Raw genomic sequence first — 9,983 nt, 5'->3', positions numbered from 1 at the left:
GCGCCGCCGGAGGCAGGCCGGGCCCTCAAGATGGCGGCGGGCATCCCGAGCGGCTCGGCCCGGCGGTAGTGGCGGGACGGCACTCGCCGCTGGGGCCGGCCGCCCCGGGAGTGGCTGCAGCAGCGCCAGGAGTCGAGGATGGTAAAATGACCCAGGGGAAGAAGAAGAAACGGGCCGCTAACCGCAGTATCATGCTGGCCAAGAAGATCATCATTAAGGACGGAGGCACGGTGAGCCGGGGTTCCGCGCCGGCGAGCGACCCTCGGGGCCCCCATCCGATCTCTTTCCGCCCCCCACGCTGCCGCTACCAGGCGCCCCGGTCAGCCCTCTTCCCCCCGACCCCGTCCGCCGTCGCGGGCTCCCGGACCCCCATCCCGCTGCTCCGGGGACTGTCCTCCCCCGCTCTGGCCTGCGGCCTCCGGGGCCCATCCTCCCGGAGGAGCCCCCGGCTTCTCCCGCACCTGCCGCCCTCAGCTCCTGCCGCCTCCCGAGGCCCTGGGGCGTGAACCCCACGTGCGCCGCTGCCGCGGGGAGCGGTGTGCCGGCTCCCTCGCCGCCGCAGCGTCGCCTGGCTGCCGGGCCCTGCGAAGCCGGCGCCGCGATTGCCCAGGGGCCAGGAGCAATCCTTGCCTCCATATGTTGGTTGCTAACGGGTGGCATCTGGAGCGGCGACCCCGCTGCGGCCCCGCAGTACGTTCGCTTTCTGCCTCCACGTCGCGGTGCGTCGGTGCCCCTGCTCCTAGCTGCGTGCAGTAAGGTAGACCCTGTCAGGGGCTGGGTCTCCCCTTCGCTTCCCCAGTCCCCAGCCTGACGGTGGACACCTGGGGCCTGCATCTGGTTTTCAAAGAGCAGTCATCACCTGCCCTGAGATCAAAACTACTGCTAGAATTGATCAAGGCCTAAGGATTAAGGGAAGGTCCTTTGAAAGAAAGGCAGGTTGCGAACAAGAAAGAAAGGTTTTGATTTTTAGAGACAGTTGTCATCGTAATAAACTTTGTGCACTGTGGTGTAGTTAACCAGCAGGGGACCTAGGATTTTTAATTGAAAAAAAAAAAAAAACCTTCGCTTACACTTTTTTATGCTAAGATTCCCTGTTGCTACACTCTGTCGCCTTTGTTGCACCCTTTGATATCACGTTCTGAAGTAGAATGAAAAAGTGAAAAACATGTTTTCCTTTCCTGAGAAGGGTGCAGAAATGGTTTCTTTAATTCCGTTTCTGTTCATATTAAATTGGAACCCCGATCAGCTGCTAGCCCAGTACGAAATACTGTAAGTAGGCCATCACTGAGGAATCGTTGAATTCAGTTGAAATGCACAACTTTCTTTTGACATTTCAGAACATGGGCCAGTTAATATGCCAGAATTTAACTTGGGATGATGTGATTTCAGGGTATATTTTGTTAACTATTAAATTTATTGTATGTCGTGGCTTTGGAATTTGTTGAAGGAAGAAACTTCAAAATTCCTCAGATTCTTTTTATAGACCTTGATTATTTAAATCATTATTTTGATGACATCTGTTATGAATAGTTGTACCTCTTTTGACCAAGTTGGTAAGAACTATGTGGGGAGAAAAATACTGTTGGCCTTCTTCAACCTGTAGAGGAGAGAATGTTTTAAATTTTTCATAAAAATCTACAAAATAGTGGCAGTGACCTTTTTAAAATCAGTATTCTTTACAAAAGATAAGAATGAAACTGCAGTAAAGAAACCCTCCTTCTTTTTCCTTATAAAATCTTTTTGGGGTTTTGTTTGATTTACTTTAAGCAGATCCTTTACAAGTCCTGTGAATTTTGGAAACAATTTTTTAATCTTTTTTATTCTGTCATTTACTAAAATTATAGTGAATTCTTAGCTTGCTTTAGGACACAAAACGTTTTGCATCAGCCCTAGGTTTTAAGAGGGCACATAAATGAATAAATGAAAACTTTTTTTGAGAGCTGTGGGTATGAGGGTATCATCATTTCTCATCTTTATAGACTTAACGTTTCATTTTTTATTCTAAGCACTGTCTTTTAAAATAGGGGCTTTTTTTTTTTGTACTTTTGAATGCCACAGAACCTAGTATGTGGATTTTAAATTGATAAAAACACTTTTATTTTGTAGTTGTACATTCCTAGATGAATTTTTATTGTAATTTTATTTTTTGTACACAGCCAGGAGAATTTTTTGCACTATTTGTATTTTAACCTATTCTAGCCTTAAAAATGAAAAAAGTATAACAATTGCAGTCACAGGAATGATTTTAAAATGGCATTTGTTTTTCTGCCTCTCTACTTCTACTAAGTTAATCTGCTACAAACATTTTTTTAAAAAGGGGGAAAATGCCATTTGATATTCTGTTCTTGTATGTATTTTTTTACTACATTGTATCATAGACTGTTTTAGAGCTATTACTATTGACATTACAGTTTCAGAGCTTTTACAAAGTTCTAATGCTGGGTAGATTCATTCAGGGTCAGGTGTTTGAAGCTTACGGTTGTACATGACAGGCTTTGGATAGTATTTTACATATCTGGTCAGTGGTACTGATCTGATCGCCTTCTGTTATCTTTTTCCTTTTCAACAACGTTATTAAAATTCTTTATCATTGTCCTTCTGCTGATGATGTATTTACAAGGCCGTTCAGGCAATATTAAAATTTATAAAGAAAGTGAGTTGATGACTGTCAAAAAATTAGAGCAGATTTATAGTGTTTAATAGTTGAAGAAGTGAACTGAACCCTTCTAAATGAACCAGGTTAATGGTGTTACTAAAATTTTTTTTTTCGGTTGTCAATTGATAAAATTGTTTTTTCTTGAAGTGTATTGCAGTTGGCTCTGAAGCCAGGATAAGGCTAATATGCTGCCTATTTGAATTGTACACAGTTAAGGTAAATTACATTAAGCTGTGTGATTCTGTATCAGTCATTCCTAACCCGTATCTGTTCACCCAAAAGTCATTTCCAAAATTTTCTTTAACTATACATTTTCCTTAGAAGATTCCTTAAAGCAGGTGTCCTTAAACTATGGCCTGTGGGTCACATGCTGCCTGCCTAGGACATTTGTCCGGCCTGCCGGGTGTTTTTGCTGCCGCTGCCTGTCCTGCTTAGCAATAGACTCGTCCTGGGGCCCGCAGTCTGGCCCTCCAGCGGTCTGAGGGACAGTGAATTGGCCCCCTGTTTCAAAAGTTTGAGGACTGCTGCCCTAAAGAGTCCATACGTCTCAAAAGTTTAAAAGCAGTTGTTATGTCCAAGAACAGCATAAGTAACTAAAGAATAAGTTCCACAGATTATGTTCATAAATATTTATTTAAGCACATACTGTGCACCATTTCACTGGTGAAAGTAAGCATGACCTTGAATTCCCTTTTTTTTTTTTTTTTGAGGCAGGATCTCTCGCTCTGTTGCCCAAGCTAGAGAGCCATAGTAGCTCACAGCAACCTCAAATTCAATTCAAGTGATCCTCCTGCCTCAGCCCCCAGAGTAGCTAGGACTATAGTTGCCCACCACAATGCCCAACTAATTTTTTCTTTTTTAGTAGAGACAGGGTCTTGCTTTGTTCAGGCTGCTCTCCCACCCCTGAGCTCCAAGGGTCCTCCTGCCTCAGCCTCCCAAAGTGCTAGGATTACAGGTGTGAACCACCATGCCTATGAGTTCACCACTTTTAAAGCATCCATACTATAGATACACAGTTATGAGTTTTAACATATGCAGCTAACATTTTGATGTGACTCATTCAGTGTAGACCACTTAAGACCATTGAATTAAAAATGTTTTCTGGCATTTAGTATTTTAGAATACTAAATTTTGTTTTGTTAAATCATAATCATGTGTGGTTTACAGATTGTTTATAAGCATTCCAGTTAGAGGCTAAGAGCTAAAGAGTAATTTACATTGTTCAAATTGAATTTTCCTTATGATTTTAAAAATTTGCTTATTTTTATGGGATCTTTATTGTTTTGTAAATACAATTGTGGGGCTAAATCACTGAAAAAATGTTCAGTTTTTTCACAGTGAATTGGTAAAACGACTTTAAAAGTTTGATAAAAGGCTCAGCGCCTGTGGCTCAAGTGGCTAAAGTGCCAGCCACATACACCTAAGGTGGTGAGTTTGAATCTAGCCTGGCCCCACCAAACAACAATGATGGCTGCAACCAAAAAAATAGCCGAGCATTGTGGCGGGTGCCTGTGGTCCCAGCTACTTGGGAGGCTGAGGCAGGAGACTCGCTTGAGCCCAGGAGTTGGAGGTTGCTGTGAGCTGTGATGTTACGGCACTCTACCCAGGGGGACAGCTTGAGGCTCTGTCTCAAAAAAGTTTAATAAAAAACAAGACATGTGTGAACTGTTTTGTGAGATGTACTGGAGAAAAAAGAATTAATATATTCCAAGGAGAAAAGCATATGCCCAGAAAAGGAGAGCATCAAATTGTTTCTTTCCTGGTATCTCTCATTTTAACTAGAGTAAATAGGAGTCTGCGGCAACTTTTTACCTACAAGGATAGCTGCAGCAGTGGCAGATAGCTCCTCTATGGACCCAGAAGGCTGTTAAGTAACTTTCAGTCACTAGCATATAGGTCTGAGGGGCCCTGTGGTGCCTTTCAAAATGCCTAGAAACAGCAGGGTGTGTGTATGACTGTGGCAGGTATGGGGCAGGCTGCTTCATGAACGACTTAGGCTCTTTACCTCCATAGATCAACTTTTGCTTTAGGTTGTGTGGTTAGGGATAAGTTAGTAAGCAGTTTTCTCAGATTACTGTATATATGTCCTGTTCATCTTGGTATGAGACCTGCTTCTCAATATAATCATGCTATTTGCAGAAATTCACCTACTACTTTACAGATATCAAAAGTTTGAAGTAAAAAGATTGGCTTTTTCTAAGTAGCATTCTGATTTAAGTATATATGATTTAAATTTTTTATTTAAAAGCTCAGGTTGTCTTTAGCTTTGTTTTGGTTAGAGGTGTCAAGGTAACAGTTGACAGTTTCCGCCAGGGTCCATCAAGATCCCTGCAATAGGCCTTGTCTCTTTGATGGTCAAATGTAGTAGCTTAGCTTAAATAATGGGTCAACTTTCTCAATAAAAACAGTTGTGAATTTGGCCATATAAAATATTTTCCCTTAGGGAGTCTTTTTTTTTAAACAAGGAATAGTAGATAATACATATTTGTCATTTAGCTATGTAAGTCGAGTAATTAGAGATCACACCACGACCAGCTCAGGCTCCATCCTAGATGTTGATGACAGTTTGGTTTTTGAGTTAGTGGTGGTTTTTTAATTTTTAATTTAATTTTATCTTTTTAACAGTTCAAGTTAGTCATTCGAAACAGCATAATGATGATGACTTGATTTATCAACCACAGCGTTTCCTGCTGAGAATGGAAGATGATACTTAACAATGTCTGTTGCTTATCTTTTCAGACTTTACTACAAAGTGATACAATCTTAAGCCCCAAGCACACCACTGCTCTAAGTGTAAAACTCAATGCACTCTTGTTAACTGTATGTTTAAGAACTATATTCCATTCTGTTTGGGAGCAGTTCTAACCAATGCCTCTTTACTCAGTGATGATGTACAGATACTGAATTTCTTTCTTTTTTTTTTTTTTTCAGATACTGAATTTCTTTCGCTTTAAAATTGATCTATAACATGTCAGGAAGATAATTTTTAAATCTCACCACAAATTAAGCCCGTGTGACTTAATAAGCATAATGGTGTCACTGCATGTTTATTGTGCTTCATATTTTCAGGAAATAGAGCGTCAGTTGCCTTTTTGCTTTACAAATGTAGTAAACTCTGCCCTACTTGGTTAAAGTCTGAGAAAATGAGGAAAATGCCCCGATACCAGATACTAGTGGAAAAGCCTTGTATTTCCTCCAGTAATACCATCATGTGTCAGGATCCCATACAAGCAGCTCTGTAGTTGCAGTTATTTTTTATAGTAACTCTTTTGGTCCTTCCCTGAAAAGCTCCAATTCTATGATACCTTCAGCTAAGTAGCTTTGTCTTTCTTCTGCGTAAGACTTTTACATTAAATTATCTGAGTCAGCATAGCAGTAGTTGCCTACCATTAATGGGAAAAGCATTAGTTTTTCTAAGATGTATTTTACCCTTATTCTTGACTGATAACTTGTCAGAACTTCAAAATTACTTTCCTTCATTCCTTGTTTTTCAATTTTTCTAATGAAAACTGTGAGAATTTTTGCAACTACAGAACAGGTACAATAATAGCATAGTGAATCTTCATTTGCCCATCTCAGCTTGAGGATTCACTAGATGTTAACGTCTCGCCACATTCGCTTTTACTTTCTCTCCCTGTGTATGTGCTCACATTTTCCTTCTGATTTGAATGTTACTCGTAGACAGCGTGACACTTTATCCCTAAAATACACAGATACCTCCCTTAAGAATAAGGCTAATCTTCCCTGTAACCATTATACAGTCACCATAATCAGGAAATTTAACATTAATACAGCACTGCTATGTCATACGTGATCTATAGTCCTGTTTCCCAATCATCTCAAAAATAATATTTATAGTTGTCTTTTTTTGATGCAAGATTTAATCGTTATGCTTAGTTGCTGTCTTTGTTCAGCTTCTCTTTAGTCTAGATAACTTTTTTCCTCTCTTTTTAAAATGATCTTGGCAGCGCCTGTGGCTCAGTGGGTAGGGCGCTGGCCCCATGTACTAAGAGTGGCGGGTTCAAAGCTGGCCCTGGCCAAACTGCAACAAAAAAATAGCTGGGCATTGTGTTGGACATCTGTAGTCTCAGCTACGTGGGAGGCTGAGGCAAAAAAAAAAAAAAAAATGATGTATATATAATGTTCAAAATTGGAACATTGATAATAAATATTTTTTAAAAAATGATCTTGACATTTTTAAAGAGTCCAAGCCAGTTGTTTTACAAAATGACTGATTTATTCTCATTGTTTCCTTACAAGATGGCATGCTATTTGATAAATAGAATTATAATGGCTAGTTACTATTAGTACATAAGCCCTGGGTTCACTTATACCCCTTATATAACAGGCATTGTGCTGTGCATTAGTGTTCAAAAATGGATAAGACGCGATCCCTATAGTTAAGAGAGTAATATAGTTTGTGGCTGTGTATGCAGTAGTTAAGAGTTGGGCTTTGGGGTTGCTCGGATGGACTCTACTCATCTCTTATTTGCTGTATAGGACCGTAAAATGGAGACAATAGTGTTTATCTTGAAAGGTCATTAGAAAGAGTAAGTTAAATGATGAATGAAAACCAGCATAAATCTTCAGTAATATTCTCTCATTATTATTTTAACCTAGTGTCTGTGTGTAGTCAATCCATGTGATAAATAATGTAGTGAACAACGGGATATCAAGGTAGAGGGGATGGACTTACAGGGAAGTTGAAAGTTTAATTAATGGACATACAGTGTTTAAATAGAACATCCTGAATACTATGATAGTAGGGAAAAGAGACTTGTAGGTTAGTTCATTTCAGTTCTACAAACGTCTGTTGAGCACCTGTGTGCTATGCCTGTACCAGCTGATACAGACCATGGAAGAATAAAGCCCAGGGCTGTCTCAAGGAGCATGAGTTTGAAAAAGATAAATTTTGGCCAAATAAAATAAGTACCTTTATAAAAGTTGTTCAGTGTAACAGGGTAAAAGAATAAATAAGTAGATTTTTACAGACCCAGCCAAAAGCCTAAGTGATAAAACTATGGTCTGTTACCAATGGAAAATGTGATTTGGAAAGTTGGGACTTAGGTTGGGGGCAGAGGTGAGGAATAAAGGAGATTGTCCCTGAATTCTCAGATTACAGTTAGAGATGACTCCCATGGAACCGTCTCTCTCTCATGCCTCCATAAGAGAGAAATTACTCAGCTGAATGGACTTTTGGTACAGTAGTTGTTACAGTTGTGTATGTGGGCATTAGTGGTTGGGTACGTGTGTAGGTTCAGATTCGTCTTCTCCAGAAGTCTTCCCTTTTTACCTCTTGCTGTTCTCTTGAGCGTCCTCACACACCATTTATAGATCAACTCTGTATGATCTGAGCGTGCGCTCTAGACACCGTAACCTGCTAACTGGGCAGATGTTTGTATGCCTTCTTGTCCGTTACCTCTCCCCTCTGCTTTTTCTGCCCAGTCCATGACCAAATTTTCCCGTATTGTACTGATATTTTGCTTACGGGTAGGCAGGCCATTAAAACCACCAGCACCTATGTCAGAAGTCCTACCTAGAGTTTTTCTTCATCCAAATCAGTGAAATATTTTTGAAATGTGTCCATTTTATAAAGAGGTTGTATTGCTTTTCAGTTAATTTAAAATATAAGAAATGAATATGTGTGTAATAACAGCTCTCAACATAACTACTACTTCAAAACAGGCAAATGTCTTCTCTGCTTTATTTTTTGGTAATTGCATTTTTCTACCAATTCTGGGAAATGTGATAGAATGCTTCAAGAGGGACAAGTAAGCTACCTATCTTTTTCCATGCTAGTTTGACATAGTTTTTCTCTTAAATAACACATTTTCCTCTTACGGTACAAGCATGCTTAGTAGAAATGATTTAGAAAATTCAGAATAGTGTAGCAAACACATTTTTTATTTTTCATAGTCAAGTTACCTACAATAAACAATATTATTCCCTGCTTTGATTTTTTAAAAAAATTAACATTTCCATGGCATTTTTTTCTTTTTTCTTTTTTTTTTGAGACAGAGCCTCACTTTGTCACCTCTAGTAGAATGCCATGGCGTCACAGCTCACAGCAACCTCAAAACTCTTGGGCTCAAGTTATTCTTGCCTCAGCCTCCCAAGTAGCTGGAATTACTGGCACCTGCCACAGTAGCTCCCTGGCTATTCTTTAGACACGGGATTTTGCTCTGGCTCAGGCTGGTCTTGAACCTGTGAGCTCAGGCAATCCACCTGCTTTGGCCTCACAGAGTGCTAGGATTCCAGGCGTGAGCCACCATGCTGGGCCCCTGCCATAGGCATTTTTACGTATCATTATAAATCATCTGCAAACAATTTGGGGCTTCATATTATTCTGTCTGGTTTACATACTGTGATTTGACTATAGGATGTGTAACAAAGAGCTGAACGTTTAGTTTACCATTTTTTCTACTATAGTTGATGCTGCCATGAATGCCTTTGTGACAGAGTTCTTTCTGAATGTTTGATAATTTCTATAGGATATAGAACATTATTAAATATTTAAAAACTTATATATCCTGTGTATTTTTTATCAATCTTAGTGCTTTTCTATTGGTTTTTATGTATCTCACTTGGTTAATATAGTAATCTGTTGTTATTTCTTGCATAATCTTGCTCAATTTGCCTTGTAAATTTAGCTGATGTTGTACGTATTTTTCTCAAACAGGTATGACTAAAACTGCCTTGATCTTTCATGCTTTCTCCATTCCTCACTAACTGGCTGACCAAGCCAGAAACAGAAATCTTCTTCTTCATTGTTGGTCTTCCCTTCCCCTCTGCTGCATCTGCTCACCCACTGAGTTCTATTGATTAGCCCCTGAATGTTTCTCATATCTGTTCGCTTTGCACCGTTCCTGCTGACACTATCTTATTCAGGTTACTGTTACCGCGAACCTAGGTTTCTGTATCAGCCTGCCTTCTGGTCTTTCTGATTCTTTTCAACCAATTTTGCCACATTACAGGGAAAGTTATTCTAGAAAGGCAGTCTTGGGATGTGATGTCACTCTTTGGCTTAAAACATTCCAGTACTTCTGCCTTAGGTTAAAGGCCTTAATGTGAGCGTTTGTAAGTTACCTTTCCAACTTCACCTTTGCTGACCTTTCAGCCTCAACTGTTGCCGCTTAGGTATCAAGACGCTGAAGTAAGCTATTAGGTCTCCTGTTTTCTGGCTGTCACATACCCTGTCTCCTTTACCTCAGATATTCTTGGTCATCGTATTCTCCCACAACCCTCACCCCACCCCATCCCATGTACCTGACACTGGGGTGTACACCATGCCATGTGCTCCCGACACCGGGTGTACACCATGCCATGT

The 9,983-nt window shown here is 40.3% G+C and overlaps 1 protein-coding gene across 1 annotated transcript in view; it reads left to right on the top strand.

Annotated features, from left to right (window-relative positions):
• MFSD14A (major facilitator superfamily domain containing 14A) overlaps positions 1–9,983 on the top strand; it is a 43,851-nt gene continuing 33,868 nt past the window's right edge. Inside the window, exon 1 of the mRNA XM_003784120.3 lies at positions 1–230. Coding sequence (XP_003784168.1) covers positions 147–230 — 84 coding nt within the window. The 5' untranslated portion in view covers positions 1–146. The remainder of the gene's footprint in view (positions 231–9,983) is intronic.

The sequence above is a fragment of the Otolemur garnettii genome, unplaced genomic scaffold, assembly GCF_000181295.1.
Source record: "Otolemur garnettii isolate 467f Iridium unplaced genomic scaffold, OtoGar3 scaffold00010, whole genome shotgun sequence".
NCBI classification, from domain to species: Eukaryota; Metazoa; Chordata; class Mammalia; order Primates; family Galagidae; genus Otolemur; species Otolemur garnettii.
Note: the sequence above shows the minus strand (reverse complement) of the source record. Positions and strands in the feature narration are given on the sequence as shown.